General features: G+C 48.3%; 2 protein-coding genes across 5 annotated transcripts in view; one reads left to right on the forward strand and one right to left on the reverse strand.

Moving 5' to 3' along the window:
* Positions 1-24193, reverse strand: part of LOC144138782 (procollagen galactosyltransferase 1-A-like) — a 498445-nt gene that overhangs the window by 413902 nt on the left and 60350 nt on the right. The gene's annotated exons all lie outside the window — the stretch shown is intronic.
* LOC144174390 (uncharacterized) lies at positions 1699-11176 on the forward strand. Its single transcript, XM_077703072.1, has 3 exons — positions 1699-1708; positions 9385-9881; positions 11096-11176. Exons 1-3 carry the CDS (start codon positions 1699-1701, stop codon positions 11174-11176), a joined length of 588 nt encoding a protein of 195 aa, XP_077559198.1.

Here is a 24193-nt window from a genome sequence, read left to right on the forward strand (position 1 = left end):
CCCTCGCAGCAGAGCGCGCGCGCAGCCAGCTATTGCGTGTCGCTCAAGCGACACCGGTGCAGGTGGAGCAGCGTCAACGTGGCAATGCCAAACACCGGCCGCACGTTGCTTCGAAATGGGTAGGCCACGCGTCATACGTGAACCACTGGACACACATTACAGCTTCGCTGGCACGGAGTTCATGGGCACGTTTTTTTTTTTTGGCTCGAAGACTGACACAACGGCCACAATTATAGTGATCAATCTCTTGCGGAAGCAATGAACACAACGACCGACAGGTGGTGCTGTGGTTTTCCAGCGAAGACACGCTTCGCCCCGCACGCTTTCCACTAACAGCGGACGCAGCAAAATTAGAAATGCCCCATGCAGCGAAGTTTTAACCAAGGCGGCTTGGGTGCGATACAAGTAGCGCGCACGTCTCGTGACGCAACCTACAAACACCGGTGACGCGACCCTCTGCCACACGACAAGGCCGGCGGTTGCGTCTCGCACATCCGTGGGCTTCCACATTCAAGGTGAATGTGGCTGAGTGTGGCCGAATTATCGACTTCGTAGCCAGGTCCAGCGACACTTTGAAGCTACCAGCTACTCAAAATTACGTCCGTCTACCATGAGTAGCAGCAAACTCACCTACTTGTAAGAGTTGTAGCTACTTTTAGCGGATTTTCTTACAACGGCACCACCTTCGAAAACCGAGCCTGAGGGCCAAGCCCAACAGCGGAGTAACGTTCACCCCTGGCGGTTTTGAACGGTGCGTTCGGCGAAGAGTACCGATGAATTGATTTCCTGCTCGGTCGACAAGAGAACAAAGCGACCATTTGCTAGGATCCTTGCGTGTTACGATACTGCTGCTTACATTACTGGCACTCATGTACGAGTCACATACGCTGCCGGACCATTCCCTCTCGCGTGTCAGTGTCACTGCTAACGCGAAGCCACTGCTTACGCCAAAGGCTGTTAGAAAACGCTCATTAACGCCACTTTCAGGCTAGCGTGCTTATGTGTGAGCAGTTTGCAAACATAAATCTAGGGCTTTCCCTTCTGCGTTGGTTTTATCGCAACAACAATACCACCGCCACGTTTTGCCGGTGTTTATACCCGCTAAATTGGAGTGTCGTGAGAAGAACAACATTGCCTGTGGCTTAACTCAGTTATGACTGGGTGTGCGTAGCGAGAGGTACGGTTAATATTATAGTTTATCTTGGTTCTCTGTACGGTTACGACGCTTCTCGCTCGGGGCGTGCGGCTCGTTCTTTCTCCTTCTCCTCGGCTCGCTGCTTCCTCTTGGTTTCGTTCCGACGACGAAACCTGGCTTCTTTCAGTCTCTCCGACTCACTTTCCATATCTGACGATAAATCCCACCGAGCCGCCCCTTCTAAATATGCGATTTTTTGTATTTTTATATTTTATTATTTTTGTTCTGAATTTTTTGTGGTTTTTATTCTTTATTTATTACTATTATTGTTATTATTATTTGTGCGGCGAGCGGCGCTGCCAGCTGCGGCGGCTAGGGAATTGCTAGGTTCCCTGGCCACCGCAGGTTCCCTACGAACTGCTGCCAGCTAGAGAACCGCTCAGCTCGCGGGCAGCCACTGGCCACAGCGAAACGACGAGAATACGGCCATTGTAACTATCGCTACAAAACTCTATCCTGCGCGCCACATGGCGGCTGTTGCACCTTGAATCTCACTCCAAGAAATGGCCGCGGGTAAGCTTCACCACAACGCTCCGGAACCAATCCGCGTGACCATATTTGCAAATTTGGTCACGCGGATTAGTTGTTCCGGAGCGTTGTGGTGAAGCCCACCCGCGGCAGTTTCTTGGGGGGCAGAAATAAAATTTCGGACGTAAGTGTCCGCTATGCCGAACTACTTGCGCGTCGAGACAAGCACAACACACGTTGTTGGGCTTGTTTCGTGTGACCAAATTTGCAATATGGTCACGCTGACTGGTCGTTCCGGAGCGTTGTGGTGAAGCCCACCCGCGGCAGTTTCTTGGGGGGCAGAAATAAAATTTCGGACGTAAGTGTCCGCTATGCCGAACTACTTGCGCGTCGAGACAGGCACAACGCACGTTGTGAGCAACGAGGGCATAAAAAACAAATAGAACTGTCCAACCGGCGGAAATATCGTACCACAAACGTGAGCTATTAACCGATGAAGGAATATCACGCAATCAAATACTAGTAGTTTCTGAAATTATGAAAGCAGTGGGACGATCAAGAGTACAAAGCAAACAATCAAACCATGATGTCACAACAAAGATTAAAGGGAACATCTAATGGAAAACATTCCCCCGCAACGTCTCCTTACCCATTCTTCCGCCCAAAAACTGGAACCGAGATTGTATTGTTTCATGAATACGTCGACCGATATTTGTACGATATTTTTATTCTTCGGGATGATGATGGTACAAGTGTTACAACGTTCATTTCACACCATGTAGCACACACCTGGCTGCGTGGTGAGATCAACTCGAAACACGCAACTCGCGCTACCGAAACGTTGTCTAGACCGACCAAATTCACCAGCCACACGTTGCCAGATGAAATGTGGTTCAAAGAAAAATGAGAAGTGACCGATTTGCTCCCAGAAAACGAGCCCTACAAATCCCTCCATAATCGACTTCATCGTCACCGCCATAAACCGTACACGATCCTGTCTGTAGCTGGCTGCCACCAAAAAGCAATGCACGCTGCCGCTTTTACCAAGCCGCACTTGGATGGGGAAAAAACGAAAACTCCTCTCTTCGCTTCTCTTTTTTTTTCTGTTCCCGCCTACCCTCTCACCCTCCTTTATTTTCCCTCCTCGTCATGGAATCCCAAACCAAGGACAGACTCGCCCTTCCTAGCAAAATAATACTGGTGTGTTCTCAAGCAGCCTTGAGATAAACCCCCAGGGATCCTGAGCAGAGCCCGCTAAGGCTGCCATGTCCCGTGCGCGTTGGGAAAACCTCACGCGGGTGAAACCTATAGCCATATGTACATGTTTAGCGGCGCACGCCTGGTGGGCGCCTGCCTGGCGGCGATCGCAGTACGTTCTTTCGTATCGCAGAACACGACTGAGCCGCAGGCTTAACTTCGCCCTTCACGAGCACCGTGGCAGGACTCTAAAACGATGTGTCAAAAATTAAAGCCGTTCCACTCAACGTGAAAGCTACCGGAAGTGCAGAGCAGTGATCCGCCATAATGTTTTGTAGAGCCGTTATCCGCTCACTGCTACCACCCAATGCAATTCAAATTTCCCGCCTCCGCAGTGCTCGCGCGCCCCATGCCTGAAACTGCGCCAGCGGGAGTTCTGTTATTTTTGTGCTTGATTGGTCAAGACTAAACGAATAAGGCGTGAGCCGTCACAACGACTGTGTGCCATGACACGCAATGCAAACCTGCCAAGTTTAAGGAAATTAAATCACGCTGACTTCTCAAGCTGGAGACGCTTGCAGGGTGTACGATTGCTGATGAAGCCCCATAAACTCTATTTTCAGGCTTCATACGGCGCAGCGCTCTTGTTGGCCTGTCTAGCACGAACATCAAGTTATTAGAACTCACACAGGCAAGCCCTCCGGGTGCGCACGTCAAACACGCTGAATCTGCGTGACAGGTGGCGCCAGGGTCGAGAGTACGCCCGCGTTAATTACGCGGGTCTACGGCGTGCACCCACCCGCTGCTACGTGGGTCGCTACTCCCCCTCCGGGTCCGGTAAGTGCTCACAGCAAACTTTCTGCGCGCCGCTCAACTACTATACGCGTCATGGCATTTCCCACCGCGGGATATATTAACTGTTCTTGGAATCGCTCACGAGTCCGGCACGCCCATCCCGGCTTTGACTCTTATACCTGTGCCACGCGTGCACGAAAAATGAAATTCAGTGCTTAAGGCCTTGTTGGGCGGTCCGTGCTACACGCCAAAACACAAAGGCATTAAATGTGTTAGGCATGATGGTGATAATGACCGAAAAGAGAAATGCACTGAAATTTTAGAAGTACTTAAAGCGGAGAAAAACTTTTTAGAAGGGTTAAAAATGTTTCTGTGAAAGAAAACGAGTGTTAAATTTTCTAAACAAATGGTGCGAGCCATTTCTAAAAGTGGCTTCAGCAGCTGCTGTCGGCTACCAGCAGTAGCCAAATCCGAAATATTCAAAACAGCATGAAGTTCTGCCTTTTGCCGCTGTTTTAGTAAACCCATACAAAAATGCCTTATGGGCGTCTATTGAAAAATGTATGGTGAGCTATGGCCGCCTATGGGTCTCTATGGTCACCCATAAAAAGGCATAAATTAGGCTATAGCCAGCTATTGAAGTTTTTATAGATCCTGCACTAAAGACTGTAAACCATACAATTCTCTTTAGACGATTATAGAACATCCTAGTGTTTTTAGTCTATAGAGTCACAGCTATTCAGGTAACTGTAGCCAGCTAAAGAAATATGTATGGCTTTAGTTCTATAGACCAGCCACGGCAAAGCTCTTTTGGCTGGCTATAGACCATTTTTTAGCTTGAAGTCTACAGACTCAAAACCATTCAGCTGTCTTTTGCCAGCTATTGAAAAGAGTTCGTCCTAAAGCTATAGAGAGAAAGCCATAAAAGCTCATTCGGCTGGCTATAGGCCGTTGTTTCGCTCTAAGTCTACAGACTTCAAACCATTGAGCTGTCTTTTGCCAGCTATTGAAAAGAGTTCGTCCTAAAGCTATAGAGAGAAAGCCATAAAAGCTCATTTGGCTGGCTATGGGCCGTTCTTTAGCTCTAAGTCTAGAAACTTGGAACCATACGGATGTCTTCTGCCAGCTATTGGAGAGCATTTGTTTTAAAGCTAAAGTGAGGCAGCCATAAGAGCTTCTGCGGCTGGGTACAGTACAATATATAACTGTAAACCTTTAGATGTGTGATAATTGGGCAACATTTTGCCTGCATTAAGAAAGCGTTTGGCGCAGAACTTACAAGCCTGCATCCATAAAGGCTTCTTTAGCTAACTACATAGTAACATAAGGCTCCAAGTTTCCAGCCGCTAATCGAAAAGTGTTAGCTATAAAGGTATAATTCGAGCAACCATTAAATCCTATTCTGCTGGTTTCAATATGACTTATGACGCAAAATTCATATACTCATGATTTACCTAGCTACATCTACAACACAGATTGGATAACGATGATGAGGTTGATCGGCCGGTTATATGAGCGTATTTGTTCAATAAGGTTATTATACCAACAATACGGGAAAAGTACAATGAACAGAAGCTACTGATTAACGCTCAAATTCAGGTTGCAACTTTGGATACTGCGCGTCCGCAAAGCTTTCAAATGAACGTTGACCGAAAGACGTATAATTTCGTAGAATTATTCCTCTGTGGCCCTTCGCTGCCGCCGTCAAGTGAAAAAGCGGGCTTCTCTGAAAACGGCCCTCACAGCGTCGAAGCAGATTGGAAGTAACTTTCGCGGCCCACGGTACGCTCTCTCAGAAATATGGTGGAAGCTGCGAACAACCGCATTCTTTCTCCCGCGGACCCCACTTTCAGATTAGTCATTGAGAAAGGGGGAGAGCGACCCACGCCGGACCGAAGGAGGCGCGGTGAAGAAATTCTGGGAAGCGATGAAAGGGTAGAGGGGACACCCCTGCTTCCTGTTTTATTTTCTGTTGTTTGTTTGGCATACTGGTTTTGGCGATGGGTACCGAAGGACACGGCCGTGCGGCCCGCGCTGTGTTAGTATTCCTGCGCGCAGCAATGCTAGTGACAGACAATGTTCCCTGAGTACTGAGAACAGATACAACTTTTTTCGGATTAAGAAAACAAAACGTTAAGCGATCTTGTATTTACAAAAAAAGAAATAATTACCAGCGAACAAGTTAGAAAAAGATCGAAAGATGGGCATGTATCTCTGCACTATTTGCTATCGCGATGGACCCGCTTATACCTGGATGTACTCAGTCAGCCACATTTCGTCTCCTTGTGTGCGCGGGCATGGCACGTGTTGCCTGGTGCTGGGAATTTCGACTCGACGGCAATGTGCTCGTGTAGATGGTGTGACGCCAAGCAAATGTGTCGCTTTTTGGTGTCGTGAATTTCGGTGTTTACGGTGACAGTGTTACGATTAATTCAACATCAACTTCAAGTCATGCGAAAATGGATACCTGCGATACTGTGACAGGAATTTCATCGTACGCAAAACTCTAGGGTGAGTGATCTTACGAACAGAAGAGACTCTATAGTGTGAGAAATGCAGGACTTTTTTTGGTGTTCACGAATACTTTTCTAAACTACCCTGCACCACATGGGCACTGCAACGTAGACAGAAGTGAAGATTTGGCCGCGGTGATGTGACGAAAATAATTTTTTCGCGAACTGAGAAAACTTACAAGGAACTAATTGAGTGAACTTGGAAAAACGTTTTTTTTATCATTGCATTGTGTGCGACCATCTTCATTGTTTTATTGAGAGTGCATTTCCATTTTAGCCACCGAACTTGCAGCTGTGTGCGTTGAGTACTGAGTGTAATGAACGACTTCTGAGTGCTTTCTTTTCTGTGGACTACCCAGCACCTGTAGGTATTTGTGTCTCGGCGGACGCTCGCGGGGAATGTGCCGCGTAGTGTGGCTGTCGAGCGAGTCACTTAAGCGTGAGCCAGAGTGTTGGAATGCGTGTGCTGTGTTTCGATCGGCGTATGTGAACAACTGTTTACTGGTGGTGAAGTAGCGTAGATAGTAGCCATTTATGTGATGAATGGAATGAATAAACCCCTTGATTTTGCTTTCCTTGAATGCCTGTGTTTAAGCCTTTTGTGAATGAAAACTGGCGAAGTGTTTGCAATCGCAACCTCGCACTCCCCCTATATTGCTGAAGTGTTCACGGAGCATATATTACAGAATGCACCTAAGTGCCACAGGACAAGTTCTAGAGATCTGCAAGGCTCTATGCCGGCATGGCAGCGTGTTAATAATTTCTCAGCGGCTGCTGCTGTCGCTGTGTTTCAAGTAGTGGTGATTCTCTTCTGGCTGCAGCTCATGCAAAAATATTGTATGGTCGGCTATTGAAAAACCTTCTTATGGTTGTCTTTAGCTATTTGGCCCAATTATCTTTAGACATTTCTATGGCTGTCTTTAGCCATTCCTATCGACATTCCTATGGGTGTCTTTAGATTCTTCTATAGCCATAGCGATATCGAAAGAAGAGCTAAAGACAGCCATAGAACCGGCTATAGAAGAAGCTAAAGACACCCATACGGATTTCAATACGAATAGCTAAAGACACCCATAGGAATGTCGATACGAATATCTAAAGACACCCATAGGAATGTCGATACGAATAGCTAAAGACAACCATATAACCGGCTATAGAAGAACCTAAAGACACCCATAGGAATGTCGATAAGAATAGCTAAAGACAGCCATAGAACCGGTTATAGAAGAAGCTAAAGACACCCATAGGAATGGCGATACGAATCGCTAAAGACAGCCATAGAAAAGTCTAAAGATTATTGGGCCAAATAGCTAAAGACGACCATAAAAAGGATTTTCTATAGCCGACCATACAATTTTTTTGTATGGGAACTTCGTCTTCTTCAGAACTTCGCCACCAAGAGAGCACAAAAAATCGCCTTATTTTGAAGTTCAGCTACGTTTCCGCGTCAATACTCTGGTGCTGAGAGTATCGTTGGTTCCTTGTCGTGCTCATCGCGTTCGACAGTAGTCAGATTTAAGGAGTTCATGAAGGTGAATGAGTTGTGCGGAACTCCTTAAACCAAAAATGACATTAGAGCGAATGAGATCAGATTTTTGCGTGTAGCAGCGAATTATTGACATTAAAACTTAATGCACTAAGCACTTAATGTCATTTTTCGTGAACGTGTGGCACGGGTATTACTGTGCTCAGATGTAAAGTTCACCGCTACAGACGTAAAACTGAGCGTCCAGTTTGCAGCTCTTCGCAATCGGCACGGCGAGCTCCGAAGAAATAGCAAGAAAGGAGAAACTATCGCGCCGTCGACGTTAACTTAACTTTACGTATAGCCTTCGTTGATTTGGAAGCAGCCGGAAAGGGCATTCAGGACACAGGGAAATTTTCGCTGCCTATTTTCGATATGCTGCAGCTCCATCCTTGTCCCTTTAAGATGGACAGTGATGCCGCCAGAGTAGCGCGAACCTCAAAAAAATTGGGCCCATCTCCCCGCGAGGGGGACTCGAGTAAATGCGTCGCATAGGGGGTGGGTGTATTGCGTTAAGGTTTAGTGTTTGGGGAGTTGGTGGTAGTGAATGCGTTGTATCAGCAGCTTCTTGACGTAGTTTGAATGAGTCAAGGATATAAGGCACGTTCGTAGCCTCCCATTCTGTGTCGGCTTTGTGGCGCAGTGGGTAGAGCACCATGTACATTGCGTTCCACCCGCAGGGTCGAGGGATCGAAACCAGGCGCCGGATAGTATTTTTTTATATAATGTAGGGGGGGGGGGGGTGCGGACAACGACGATGCGGACTACGACTACGGACGTCAACGCGGGTGACATCGTGAGTTACTGAAATGCTCTGCATTTAAAACGCTACGCCCGTCTTCCACAGATCGATACCAGCAGTATATGTTCAGGACTCCGGCACGGAGAGGAGGGGTGGGGAGGGGGAGGCATTGGTCAGTTCCCCTTAGCGGGTAATCGATAAGGACGCTGTCAGGCTTAACCTTAATTACAAGGCAACCGGCGGGCCTCCAGCTTTTAGGGTACGTAACAACACTGTGGCAGTTTTTGCTTGCATACCGAAGAAACACAACCAACTGAAACATTATAGCTTCGCTGTAAAATACGTCCACTAAGAACGGCTTCCCCCTCTTTCTTTAGCCCAACAGCGACTGATCGCCGATCAGAAGGGGATGCTGCGGCTGTTTGATTAATGGTTTTCGGCATATTCCATTGTATAGGAAACAGTAGGAAACCTTATCCCGACTTCCAAGAAACTGCGTCACCAAAACAGCGTCTCTTTGCTGCTGTTCACGTGACATTCCTCTTTTCTCGACACTGTAAGACAGGAACGTCCGGAACGATGGCATCAATTAAATACGGTGATAGGCTGCACGCTGCACCTAAGGCAACCTGGAACATGCCGAAACACCGTTATTTGTGAAATAATATGCGCAATTTATTTACAACACTTTCGCATAAAATATATGATTTAAAGCAGTTAGGATTTTCTGAGCCGAAACTCCAAGCCGCTAAAATTTTAACCGGATGCAGCACCTGAAACCCATAGAAGTGAAACGGCTAATCGACTTCCGCCGTTCCCGTTTCTGTTTCGCGGCGAAACGCGCGCTAAACAGCGTCGTAGCGCGAGGTAGGTGCTGCACGAGCTGCTCGTGGCGCGTGACAGGCAATGCTGGCTTCTAGAACCGCCCCCTTCGGTTGCACAGCGTGAGCGACTACGATTTTGGAAGCCCCGATCAAGGCAGCCGGAGACACTCTTGACACGGGCATGCTGGACGAGACGGAGCCGAACGACTCGTCTGCCGAGCCGCCGGAAAAGACGCCCGTGAGTGCCTCGACGCTGAGTTGGCAACAGCGAAAGATCTACGGTCGCCGTTCCACGGAGCTGGTGAAGAGCTATTTCCGCTGCATGTATGAACTTGCCACGCACGCCAACTTCCTGATGCGTTGCCGCGCCATGCGCATGGTGCGGCGACCCTACCGCGTCGAGTGCGATGCAATCAAGAACACCCGTCATGTGGATCGCATCCTGGATGAGTGCAGCTACCGACTCATGCTCGCTGACCTCGACTACAACCGGCTGCGCAAGGTGCAGGTGCCCGGTCTTCTGGAGCGCCTGCACGAGCAGATGAAAATAATCATGTCCCAGGAGGACCTGAGCAGCGTGGTGGTCATGGCCAAGGCTAAGTACGAGAACATGTTCGAGGGGGTGGTGCACGAAAGCCCACGATTTCAAAAGCCCCGTCTCATTTGCCCCGCGCCGGAAGCCCCGCGGCTTTGGCCCCGTTTTCGAAAGCCCCGTACTCATAAGCCCCGGACACATTTTCCCCGTCTCTTTTGCCCCATCTCATTTGCCCCGTGCCGATTGCCCCGCGCCGAAAGGCCCGCTCTTTAAGCGCCGTACGTATAATCTAAGCCCAAGCTATTCTACGTTTGTTTTTTGTTTCTAAATTTCCTGTGCGGCATGGTTTTTTTTTTTTAATTTTCTGTGCGGCGTGCGACATAGTTTGTTTTTTGTTTTTAAATTTTCTGTGAGGCATATGAGAGGAGACGTAAAGACAGGAGAATAAAACTAAAGAAATGAAAACTTTGACCGAAGTAGCTGGCTCGTCTTGTGGTGAATGTTTTCATCCTCTGAATTATTTAGAGAAAATGCCAAATACATCGTAAACACAGGCTGATTTCCTTATCTGATGTGCGCGCGGCAAACGAGCAATTCTACACTGTAAAGTCTTATAATAAGGTTTGCAAAAAGATTTAATTAGTTGGCTGCGTAATAGCTGTTTCCTGAACAAGGTATAAACAGAAATATAGAAATGCTCAAGTTATACGAAGAACTGGCAAAAATCAAAAATGGCATCAATGTAAATTTGCAAATAGATTGTTGTGCTTCATAACCCAAGTTACGCGGAAAAATAGAATGGCTGTTTGAAACAAGTAAGCACCAGACAATTCGTTTGCCGGAAATCTTGCGCACCGAAGCGTCCGTGCACACACGTGTCCGTGCACGGAAATGTCCGTGCACCGAAATGTCCGAGACCCGAGCGGAGACGGGGAGGGGTGGGGGGATGGCGTTTACCGCAATCGTATTTTGAAACACACATCTAAATTATCGCAGCTAAGGGAAGAGGGAATAACGGCCCAGTGCTACTTCGGGAAAGCGGCAGACCCAATCATCTTCTTGGGAAGATCGTCCAACCTTATACTTTACTCAAATAAAAAAATTATAGTCACTGAAACGAAGATGACGCGCCACAATATCACCGGGAGAATGGGTCGGGGAAACTGGCATCGGGGCAAATGGCACGCGAGGACTATGGCGCGGGGCTACTGCACGCGGGGCATATGAGACACGGGGCTAACGTCGCGGGGCTTTTGCGACGGGGATTTTGCGCGCGGGGCAATCGCGATACACCGTTCGAGGCCACCAGGGACAAGCAGCGCGGCATGTTCGCCGAACTGCTGAAGGAGTGCGAGTTTGAACAGAACAAGTACGAAGGCTAGTGACGCGGCGATTGCTCCTCAGCACCCATTTCACGCGTGGTGGTCCCTTTGTCTACGGCGTCGTTGTTGTTGTTGTTGTTGTTGTTGTTCCTTGATACTATTGGCGCATACCCAATCAGGGGATCGGCCAAACATCAGTCGTTAATTCGTATGAGATTCAAAGAGAATTAGAAAATTAGAATGATTCAAAGAAAATTAGAAAAATTTTGAAGCTTTTTTTTTTCTTGTGTTGGGGGAATTGAGTTTGGAATTTGGTCAATATTGAAACCAAAAAAAAAAGGAAATAAATAAATAATTAAAGAAAGAAAAATAAGAAGAAGAAGAAGAAGAAGAAGAAGAAGAAGAAGAAGAAGAAGAAGAAGAAGAAGAAGAAGGGAGAGGAAGACGAGGAGAATAATTTAAAAAATATTCACAAATGGATGCTTTTGGAGGGCTCAGGTGAGGAGCCAGAACAAGATACGAATTAGGTTGTAAATCTTTTGGAATTTTCTATGAAGCGCAGAAGAGCAGAACAAACATCCCGGCGGCAATATCCCGTTTCCGAAGCCCCAGATGATAAAAGAGCCGGCACTGATAATACCAACCCCAGGCGATGAAGGGGCACTTCAAGGAGCTGACGTCTGAGGCTTGAAAATCGTCGACATGACAAAAGGAAATGGTCGACAGACTCTTCTTCATTACAATAACTGCACATGGCAGTCTGCGCCAGACGAGACCTGTGGAGGTATCTGTTCAACTGGGGCACACGACATCGAAGGCTCGTTACAATCGCCTCCAGGTCGCGTGAGGGGCACCAATTCGGATTCCAGGAGAATTTTAGATGAGAAAAATCTCGCAATGACAATAAGACTGATTCGTGCTGCCCTTGCAGCTTCAACAATCTACGGAATTTTACGGCGGCTAATAACGGCGTTGTCTCAATGACATCGACAACAGGCCCGGAGAGTGCTACCCTTGCCAGTGAATCTGCGGTTTCATTACAGGTGATTACCGCATGCCCAGGGACCCAAATAAGGTCAATTTCAGTAATATGAGGTGGCAGAAGGGATCGAAACGTCCGTAGAAGAGGTGAGTCTTTAGGAGAAGAAAGGGCTAAACCTACGGATAGGGAATCTGTAATTATAAGTGGAGACGACACCGATATGTCAAGCTTTCGTAGTGCCAAGACAATTGCCCAGGATTCCGCATAGAATATAGGGATAAAATCCACTAGACGAACCGAAAAGGACCAATTTAGGGTAGGGGAAACTATACCTATTCCGGATTTTTCATCTCGTTGAGAAGCATCTGTATATATGATAGTACCTTGCTGAATTGAGGTCAAATGATCTTGTAGGATACTATTGAGCAGTCGGGCAGGTAGCATTTAGGATTTTGGGGAAAGATGTTCCGGAAGTTGACCGTTATCGTATGACCCCTATCAAGAGATGGAAGTACGTTATTGAGCGCAAACCCTAATGGAGACACCAAGCTTTGTGCTAGAGTAACTTGCGGTCGATAGGACCTGGGCCACTGGGCCGCCAAAAACACAGCTGGCTCAGCTACAAAGATAAATTGTGCCCTGTTAACCCCCGCGCCATAGGCTCTCAGGAAAGTATCCACAGTTAATATTCTAAATCGGTGTATCAGAGGGGGAACTCGGGCTTCCAAATAAAGTAACGCATTAGATGCATTTTTAGGTAGCCCTAAACAGCAGCGAAGAGCCTGGCGTTCCAGAAGAACTAGGCGATGGATCTTATACGTAGCAGCACCCGAGAATAGAACACACCCGAACTCTAAAATAGGCCGCACGTACATACGGTATATCATCAGAAGAGATTCACGGCGCATTCCCCTCTTTCTATGGCTGAGGCGCCTCAACATGCCAACAGCACGTGCTCCTTTAGTAGCTATACGCTCTATATGTGGACTCCAGTCAAGTTGGCTGGTGTATACTACCCCAAGGTATTTTAAAGAATCAACCTGGGGTATGATGTGCTGACGGTAACAGAGAGTGATATTAAAGGAAAAAGTGGACTGAAAAGCTAGCACAGAGCATTTGCTGGCATTTATTGTGAGAGAGATGCTGTCTAACCAGGAATCTAAAGAATTCAGATATGACTGCAATAATACATACAGTTCGTGTATGTCAGAAGCTGACGCGAAAAACGCGATATCGTCGGCATAAACATAAGTCTGGACACCCGAAACCACAGGGACCGAGCTTAACAGAATATTAAAAAGAACCGGCGAAAGGACAGCTCCCTGTGGTACACCTCTTTTCTGTGAGTGCCGAGAGGAACAAATGTTACCCCTCACACACCAGAACTGCCTGTCCTTTAGGAATTCACGCAGCCATGCTATAAAGTATCTAGGCAAATTTAATTCCTGCAAGCGATATATTAACACAGGGTACTCCACGCTGTCGTATGCTTTTGCTATATCCAAGGTCACGAGAGCCGCAACCTGTTTATATCGACGGGCAAGTTTTATACGACTTTCAAGGTCGATGTGGGCACTCCAAATAGAACAACCTGGGCGAAATCCAATTTGACTTGGGCTGAGGACATTATACTCAGACAAAAATTACATAATTCGGTGAAGCAAAATCCGCTCAACTAGTTTTACTACGTTCGAAGTCAGAGAGATAGGCCTGATATTATCAACAGCGAGGCCCTGACCAACATTCTTCGGTATAGGAAGTATTTTAGCTATCCGCCACACGTCTTCACCTCCTCTTCTTCCTTTTCCCCCAAGCACAACGCACGTGCAGCAAGAAAACGCACTCGCTCTGTTGACGGTGGAGATTGGCTTTGTGTCTTTGTGTGTACTTCTGTCTGCACAGGTTACAAATAAACAACCCCTGTTTCTCAGTTTTTCAAAAGGATGTCTGAGCGTCGCTACTGTTGAAAGCGGGCCGGGAGGTGGGGCGAGAGGATCGCAGGATTGGTCAGGGCTGTACTGTTTAGCTAACGGAACGTTGCTTTTCCACTGAGAGAGAGAGAGAGAGAAGAGACTTTATTGAGCGAAAAAATCGGAGGGTAGCCTCCTACTCTGCAAGTCCTGGCTCTGGCTGCTCGTTCAAACCAAGATAATCCGGTCGTCGAGGTGCGGGCTGGATAACACGCTCTCCCACTGCTCACGAGAATGGTTGGGAATGGGGGGAATAACGGGGTTCCGGTTGCCCTCCCAGACGATGTGATAGAGTGTGCCTAAATTGCCGAGAAACGCACTTGGGGGTACTGTGTAGGGAAGGGATGATGAATTCCTACTGGGTTTGGGAACGTGTTAGTTCGAATTTATCGTAACGTGCTCTCGTGCATTTTAGGCAAACTGGGTTGGACGGGGTGTAAGGTCCTAGTCTATGATGTTAGGTTGTTTCCTGGTAGGTATCAATCGGCGTTGGACTGTGCTCCTCCTTTGGGGCACGGTTGATGAGAGAGCGGGCCAAGGCATGGACAGTTTCATTGCCTGGGAGAGCTGAGTGAGCAGAGGTCCACACGTTTAAGACCGTACGAGTGATGTCCGAGTCCGAGGACGCAGGTTTTATCCTGGCCGTGGTAGCCGCTTTTCGGACGGATGCTAAAGGTGAAAATGCCCGTGTGTCGAGATTTTAGCGCAAGTTAAAGATCTCTAGGAGGTCGAAATTAATCCGCGGACCGCGGACCGTGGAACACACCAGAAAAAAAGAGGAAGCAGCGCACCACTTGAGATGAAATTTTGCCTATACCAAGACATTGCTTAATGAAATATTGGGTACACAAGCTCCCCGATGCACAATATATCTCACGGAAGGTGGTTCCATTCGGACAAAGTGCCCGAACAACGAATGAATTATAACTGCAGATGGGACCATGTACTTTAAATGTGTTAACGCGGTGAGGCGAAAGGTAGTACAGTCGGCTGACAAACTGCTGGCTCAAGGCTGGGTGAGCGTATTTTTTTCGCAAAATATAGAAAGTCTGGATACACGCTTATCCTAGAAAGGCCGTGATAACGTTTCTTTCGGATAACTTCCATAACTTGGAGGTTCACTATGAGGGTTCAACTTAAATTGAGGACGACTCAGCGAGCAATGGAACGGAAGATGATAGGTATAACATTAAGGGACAAGAAGAGAGCGGAGTGGGTCAGGGAACAAACGCGTGTTAAGGACATATTAGTAGAAATTAGCAAGAAAAAATAGGCGTGGGCAGGGCATGTAATGCGAGATAACCGTTGGTCATTAAGGGTAACAGAGTGGATCCCTAGAGAAGGCAAGCGTGGCAGGGGGCGGCAGAAAGTTAGATGGGCAGATGAGATCAAGAAGTTCGCGGGGATAAATTGGTCGCAGTTGGCGCAGGACCGGGATAATTGGAGATCCATGGGAGAGGCCTTTGCCATGCAGTGTGCTTGTGCGGCGGCGGCGGCGGCGATGATGATGATAATGATGATGAACGTTTCTTTTCTATTTTTTTATTGCTGTAACTCTGCTGCTACACCAGCAGTGACAAACACAAATTATTGCAAGCGCAAATTATTTCAGACTTTCGGCTCAAGACTCCTCGCACTTGGATTAACTTCGCCACAACTTTACGCGGAACCCAAGCATTTGCGCGTTTCCGAAGTGAGCATAGACTACACGGCACCTTCTGAGTCTGAGTCCTTGAATGAAAGCCCGAAAGTACGCGTCCGAGTGACAGACGGAAAGTAATTTTTTACCGCGACAGCATTTAGCGCCCCATTGAGCGAAAAACCGGCAATGCTTGAATTTACTTCAATTGCAAGATGGCTTGAATTCCTGTCAAGAACTCCTCTCAAAATGGCTTGAATTCCTTAAGTGCGTAGCACTTAAGCGCCCGCTCCTGTGGTTTTACGGCGCCGTCGCCCCTCGTTGTAAGAAAGCGGACGAAGGGGACACCGAAGACATACGAAATAGAAAAAGCAGGAATGAAGAGCAGAAAAATGTGGCATAAGTGCGAGGGGGAGGGCGGTATGCCGAGACGGCGCGATATTCGGGTCTGCGACGCACTACGAAACAGTCGAGAGAACGAAAAGGCCACCGAGGATAGAGCGAGCAGGAAAGCGAAGGGTGAAAGTATGGCGAAAGGCGCGAGACGTGGTCCTACGCGGTCACGCGCTACGAGACAACGCCAGGGTGTATGGCGCGCCTTCGTCCGTTCGCTGATGCGACGATCACTTCGTGAGACGCAGAAGGTATGCGCCGTCACCCAGAAGACTGCAGTTCGCCCAGCGCACAGATTTCGCATCAGGAAGAATCGTAATCGTCAGCCAAATTTTTTTATTTCATAATACGTGACATACGAATAGATGCGTTTTGCGTGCGATCCGGGTAAGTTCGCCGAATATTTACTCATAACGGGAAGCACAGATTCACTGTCATACCTATGATTTGTTTCTTACAGGATGGGTTCATGTTACCTATAAGACCTTTAATACGCGAACACGGGTTTCCCTGACCCCGCACTCGTGATTACACGCCTTGGAACACGTCACAGTTTCGGCTCCCAGATATAGAATGGCCGGAGGTGCTTAAAAACAAAAAAAAAACAGTATTCGGACCTGAGGGCTAGGGCGGATTGCCTTGTCAGTGCTGCGGCCCTCCTTATTTCCCCTGCTTGAGGCAGCTCGCTGTGCAAGGCATTCCGCGCGGCGAGCTGATGGGCGGAATTGCCAATCTACAGCGAGTAGATTGGCAATTTTGATCCCGGAGCATGGACGAAGGTGAGCGTTTCACGCAGTAGCGGAAAGGCTGTCGGAAACTGTCATGACTGCGCATACGATCCCCTTCGGCGCGACCGTTATAATGTATGCCGCCTCTGTTATACGAATCGCATGCGAGTTGTCGTCCCGTTTCAAATGAACGGGTTACGCTGGCTGCTTAGGCCGTTCGGGGCGCTCTCCGATTCTTTTTACAAGTTTTTGGGAGCGTATCGTCCTTGCCATGCAGCGGAATGCCAATTTCATCGCATTTACGTTTCACCACACTGACGACGGCCCACCTTTCGTCTCTTTTTTTCTTTCTATCCGTCACGAGCGCATCAGCCCGGCTCTGCCTCAATGATCACCGCACCTGTTCCGGCTCGTAACATTGCTTATGCCCATTTACTGAACCAGAGCTAGAGAACAGCGGCAACCTTGCGTATGAGGCAGAGCTTCGACATCATTTCCAAATATACGTGATGCCCTGGGTAAAAAAAATTGCGAATGCCAATGATATAACAGTATACGCTAACCGGCGGCTCAAAGGCAGTCCACTCACTATGAGCGGGAATAGTTGCCAGCCGCAAACGGCTTTTATCGCCCACTGCATGCGCCGTGTATACACCATTTTCCATTTTAGACGTGGGTGCCGCAATTGTTCTTACTGCAGACGCCAGCGCCGTCTATGAAGCGAACGTTGCATGCAACCGCCATGCTGGGCTGTGAAGTGCTCCGTTCTTTCCGTGCCTCTGTTCAGTGCCCGTGCGTTACCCAACGAACCGTAGTGGTTTGGCGTTAAGTTAGCAATTGCAGAGTGTGCGTGTGCGTGTGTGCCTGTGCGTGTGCGTGTGCGTGTGCGTGTGTGTGCGTGTGTGTGTGTGTGTGCGTGTGTGAGTGAGTGTGTGTGTGTGTGTGTGTGTGTGTGTGTGTGTGTGTGTGTGTGTGTGTGTGTGTGTGTGTGTGTGCGTGTGTGTGTGTGTGTGTGTGTGTGTGTGTGTGTGTGTGTGTGTGTGTGTGTGTGTGTGTGTGTGTGTGTGTGTGTGTGTGTGTGTGTGTGTGTGTGTGTGTGTGTGTGTGTGTGTGTGTGTGTGTGTGTGTGTGTGTGTGTGTGTGTGTGTGTGTGTGTGTGTGTGTGTGCGCGCGTGTGTGAGTGTGTTGTCGTCGTCGTCGTCCTGCGGAGGAACACATCAGTGGATTTTTTTAATCCTAATTCGCTGCTAGAGTGGACGAAGCCGACCCCGTCTGTTGCGAGCAACAGTATGCCGGAGGCACTCCGCTGTTCCGAGATGCCAACGCTATCGGAATGGCGCCTACTAACGTCACAATCAATATCGGGGATTAAGTGTTTTCAATGCCACCTTGCCTGTTGTTTTCATCGATTAGTCATGTCTACGCAAGCGCATACGTAGAATGCAGAGCGAGCACAGTGGCGCTCTTCAATGTTCAGTCTCGGACTCACCGCGGACTCCTCGAGAAGCAGTCTGGCATTCGATTTTCCCATGTATCCATATGACTTCGGGGAATCCTCGGACTACCCGCGGACTATCCGCCGTGAGTCCGAGACTGTATATCGAAGAGCCTCAGTGTGTGGGTCTCGCTGACCCGCGTTCGCGATGGACTTTCGACGATTCGATTACCACGCTGTTGACATCGCAGTATAATATGATCCTTCTGAACTTATGACGGTTTCTGAAAAGTACGAATTCACTGGGCGCGTGCTACGATACTTCAAAACTACTATGTGCACAGCCAGACGGGTAGCTTCATAAGCAAGCGACACAGGTCCAGCATTGTTGTGCAAGAAGCAGAAATCGACGTTTCGGAATTCCTCATGCAAGCGTTACCAGAAGCGAATTACCAGCATTACCAGAAGCGAATTCCTCCAGAAACGCTCAAGTTTGTTGTTTGCATCGCACAGAACGATACGAACTCCCACTGACTGGCGCACTCACGGCACCAATACCAATTGACGTTTAAGAAATACATGGCGCGTAATATTAACGACATGGCGCTATGCGGATGTTATCCTCAGTGACCGTGCGCGACATTCGGTCAAACGTTCCACTTGCAGACCTTCGAGGGATTTGGTTCGAACACGATAGTATTCCCACCCATAGTGATAGCTGGTGTCGAGCGCGGTTGAATGAGGTCTTTAAATGACAGTTTGGTCGGCCTCGGCCTGTACCCTGGCCTGTAAGCTTGTCGGACATGACTCCGCTAGACTACTTTCTGCGGGGTTCAATGGTGTATGCCGATTCCAGTCACCAATCTCTGCCAATCTTCCAAAACTCCGCCAATCACCAGCGACGTGAGTGGGAGTATGATGCTTGGATTTCGCCGGCAGCAGCTGAGAATGAGACCGAGCCTTGAATTTAAAAAAACGCAAACAATATTTATATAAGGCTGAGCAAGGTAGAGTACAACGTACAGGTCAATAATCTTGCGCTTTTTGCCAGCCAAATTTGGCAAGGAAATGTCTATTACTGCATACCGCCTTGACGCAAATTACACTCAGTGTTTCCAGATCGTCACAACGTCACATGTAGAAAAGGATAGTGAACTATTCAAAATCCCCATTCCAGTGTGTCATGCGGACAACGCAGAAAAAAAATAGGTCATGGGTGAGGCGGTTTCAATTAAGCTGGGAAAACGATAAACTCGAAGAACTTCTACGTTTCGTCGAGGGCCCACTGCTCTTAGTGCCGTATGTGTGCTTCAAAAGACTGGACATCAAATTTTCGAACTTGGACCCGTCTCCAAACAAGCGGGGACGTAGCGCGCACAGCGAGGCAGCGAAATCCGTCGGAAAGGGCTGATGCACTATTAATTAGTACTCAATGGCGGCTAGACGCATGTCCGGATTACGTCGCTGACAGGGGCGCGGGAACCTCCGCTCCATAGGCGATCGACGTAGCGCCAACGGACAGCGGACGTGAGTGCGCGGAAGCATAATTAGGTTCGTGCTGCTCGATTTGTGTGTCGTGAACGGCGGCGATCATCCGACGACGTTCTTCCCTCCCCCAGTGAAATGCGGGAGGCAGCCGTCATTAGCAGATGCAAGACGAAGGGCTGCTCGCCGTGTCGGCGGCTGGAGGACGTGCGCTAGCTCGTCCTCACTCGCAGGGGGAATGAATACACGCTCTGCGAAAATTCGCACGTGCTCGTGACGAACTTGCACGCCATGTGGTCGGAAACTTTCGCCGCTGCAAAACGTGGGGAACGATAGCCCCCCAAAAAAGAGTGCCACATGCGCCGCCAGAGCACTTTCGTAAGCCAATACTTCCAGTACTCCCTCCCTCGGTGTTCCCACCTCGCCAAAACTTTCAAAGGGAAAGTGGGGATTAACACTCAGCCCAGCCAAACTACGACAGGTTCACAGCCAATCATGAATAAACAAGCCGGGGTAAACCCCAAACTGTAGTTCTTTAGTGGAAAGCCGATTAGTGGATTAACAAAACATACGGGATACCACAGCCTCCGGCAGCGGACTCACAGGGCACGAATGGAGACTACTGTTTTATGGGAAAAGGAAACGGAAAAGAGAAAGAAAGGAAAGCGCCCTAGACGTGATGAATGGCGTGAAGGGAAGCATGCAAAATATGAAGTATAAATAAAAAGCACAGGGCATTCTAAAATGTTCAGACAGCTTGTCAGAAAGTTTTGTAAGGGTCCGTAAGTGGTCTGTTCAGACAGGCATAGCGCAGCTAAACTTCTGCAGCTGCAAACACAAAGTGCAACAACAGAAGCATGGACCACTAAGCACAACGCTGAATTGTGTATCGTCGCTGAACAAAATAAGTTCTGGTGTACCACAAGGGAGCGTTTTAGGACAGCTTCTTTTTAATGTGTGCGTCAACGACATTGTTAAACTTGACGCAAATGTGAACTTTGCACTTTATGCAGACGACACCAGCCACTTTATTTTAGGGCCAGATGCAAACGAAGTTGAAACCAGGGCAGAAAAATGCCTATCAGAGCTATCCAGATGGTCCAACTCGAATGGTTTAAAAATAAATACCCAGAAAACAAAATCAATAATGTTCAGAGCTAGGAACAAAGAGATAGTTAAATAATCAGCTGACGCTTGCGTCTGCTCCGATAGAAATTGTTAGCGGACATAGGATTCTCAGTGTAACGTTTTGTGATGAGGTGACTTGGACATGCCATGACTCATGTGCAATCTGTAGTGAAATCGTTATCATCTGCCTCGGGAGTGCTAGCCAGATGTCATTTTTAAATGCGAATGCATTTATTAGTCGGGGGTTGTCTTGCGTCCATCGAGCGGCGTGCGCCTGCATTCCTCCAGCGCGAGCGCACGTGAGCGCGCGCCTCGTAGTTCTGCCTTCGTCGTCGTCGTCGTCGTAAATGCGAATGCATTTCTTAGTCGGGGGTTGTCGTGCTCCGTCGGCGTGCGCCCGCAGGTGTTATCTCTCCGCGCTCAATGCCGAACGCATGCGCTTGAAGCGAGCTGTACTAGTTCGCTCGAAGCGGCAAGGACGGCGAGTACTGCGGTGTTAGTCTAGTGTCTAACGTGTATGGGAACTTGATATCGCACGCCGTTGCCACGTCTCCCGTTCGAGACACGTCTCCGTACAAGGACTTGTACACCCTTGCCTACACCGGAGACGGAGTCTTTGTGGTGACCGTGTACCTCGCGCCCAACCTCGCTCGAGACGCCGTTGCCGCGCAGCTGGACGCGGCTATGGAAAGTGTGCGCGTGCGCTCCAAACCCTCTGACCCCATAGTCTTGGTTGGCGACTTCAACGTTGACGTGCGCAAGAAGAGTGGCGAGTGGCTGGTCGAGTACATGCAGACCAGGCACTCTATGCATTGTCTCTCTGCCGGCTTCGACACGTGCCCCACTACCATTCACGGAAGTTGCATTGATCTGGTCTTTACGCGAAACTGTGACGCGCGTATGCTTCTCAAAGACCCTTTGACCGTGCACTTTAGCGATCACAAGGCAGTGATTGTGGCCGTCAGGTACAACTATAACACAAACAGGTGCTGATGAATAAATGATTACGTTCACACTCTCGTCATTAATTACGCCATTACTCGCAACACACTCATCGGTGCACCCAATGCATTCGCATTTCTGCACGATTCCCTTCGGGGAGGTGCGGGGGAATTTTTTTTTTTTTTCATCAAAAGCTAAACTGCAAATACATCATGCCCTGTTCGCTTCGCATGTCAATTACTGCACATTTGTTAGGTGCACGACTACAACTAAAAGTATAGCCGCAATTCACCTTTCGCAAAAGAAAGCACTGCATAGTATTGTTCAGTTTGCGCATACAACGAAACTGCTATTTCCATACTATAAGATAATATTCCTTACTCAAACATACGAGTTTCGTCTGTTTTTTTTTTCCAAATCAGAGCTTCAAATACTTTTTGTACTCAGTATTTGGGTTATCCAAAAATGTTACTGATTCACACACTACATGCTGTGATAACTGCCTCGTACCACGGCCGGCGCACTGTCTATTTACTGCAATCGCTAGCATACACATGACCTGTTCTGCTTAATACGTGTGAACAAAAAGGTGTTAACATACATTTAAAGTGTTACCCGCAAACAATTGGTGGAATGTTTTTTCTAAATACCTAACCCGTTGCGAACAAATTGGTTGTACGCGTATTTTGGCTCAGGTTCAGTGTCTGCTTTTTTGTATATCAGTTGAATATTTCATGTCCCTTCTTTCGTTTTACGCGAGTAATTTAAGTTTTAAATAGGCCATTTTGAAGCGTTTATTACGCTGCCGTCTGTAAGGGTCGTCAGGCACCCTCAAGCAGTATGTAACTGCTTTTCGCCTGATGCAACTCCAACCTCGTGTTAAAAAATAAACATTTGATTTGATAACAACAAAAAAACTCTAAACGCTAAGCACAGCACTGCTCACAGGCGATGGACGTCCAAGAGAAGTAATCAGCCTTTAAAAGAGCGCATGCTATCCAGATCCCGCAGACGCAAAGCCCTGGGCACCACCACGAGCACTGAACAGGAGCACATAGTTGTGATCACGAATCTCACAGAATCACCGAGCGTCGAAGCACTGTTGCCACTGTTCCACTGCCCCAGTGTTACAAGTCGGGACGAGCTTTCGCGATGTATAGTAAACCTTTAAGTGAAGGTCGTTACGGCGGCATCACTGTGCCCTAATGTTCTGGGTTCCAGTGGACGTCGCGTAAACCTTTGAAATCTCCGAACGTATCGGGCGGTTTCTGCATGGTTACAAAAGCACCTATACAGTGTCCCGTCAAATATGTAGCCGGTAGAAACAGTGGAGAAACCTGTCATTTCCAATAATTACGAACGTTATTTTTTTTGTGTGTGTAGGGGGGGATAACGACTATGTTCACTGCACTAGCACCGCCACCAATGCAATTCTGTGTTGGCATTATCCTTTCACCACTAGTATGCGGAATGCTTCCATAATTGCTAGCTGTTTGGAAGGCTTTGCCCATAGAAACTTCTCGTACAATAAAGCTGTTGCTGCCACACTAGACGACCAGCCCCCAGATGTGCAGACCGCGCTTAGCGTTCTGAGAGCTTGCCGCAAACAGAGGAGAGGAACCGCGGCGCGCCGCGGTTCCGGTAGCCACAACGTTCGCGCACTCGTCCCCCCAGACACCTGCCTAACCCGGCACGTGACAGATATGAACGGGGACAACGATGGTGAGGAGGACGACGTTTACATCATCCTCCTCGAACAGGATCTTGTTTCAGTTGAAGGACGACGGATTCGTTTCACGGCTTGTAAAGAGCCAGGATCCACCTGAGTGGGTATGTTGGTAAGCCCGTATATTCACCCGTAACATTAGGTAACCTTGACGTTTTGCCTAACGACGCGCCCAAAAACTTCGAACTCATTGTACGTCAAGCTGCGAATACCGGTTGACGACGTTAGACACCACAGCGTAACGTTAGGCTTGACGTCGGGCCGTCGCATACCCAATTGGGACTCGGCACATCCGCAGTCACATGACGCATCGCAGCCAGTGGGGCTGTCCGGCCGTCGAAGCATCCAATTAGGACGCCAGGCAGGCGTATACCCGCGATCGCAGCCAATGAGATGATAATTGTGGCTGGGTATGTTGACATTTTGGTCAATGCGATTTTTATACCACAGTAGGCACAACGCCTGACTAGGCCGGATTTTCGAAGAACGGGCGATTTAAGGCTATTATTGCATCTTAGACTTAACGCTATCTTAACAAGGGACACCCCAACATCCATTTTAAGGTGTCTTCCCAGTCGAAAATGACAACAGGAATAACAGAAACCCAACAAGAATTCCTGTCGTACGACAAAATTTTTTGTAGTGACGA

Source organism: Haemaphysalis longicornis, unplaced genomic scaffold (genome assembly GCF_048455015.1).
Source record: "Haemaphysalis longicornis isolate Haplotype H1 unplaced genomic scaffold, Haemaphysalis longicornis Haplotype H1 scaffold_1, whole genome shotgun sequence".
Lineage (NCBI taxonomy): Eukaryota > Metazoa > Arthropoda > Arachnida > Ixodida > Ixodidae > Haemaphysalis > Haemaphysalis longicornis.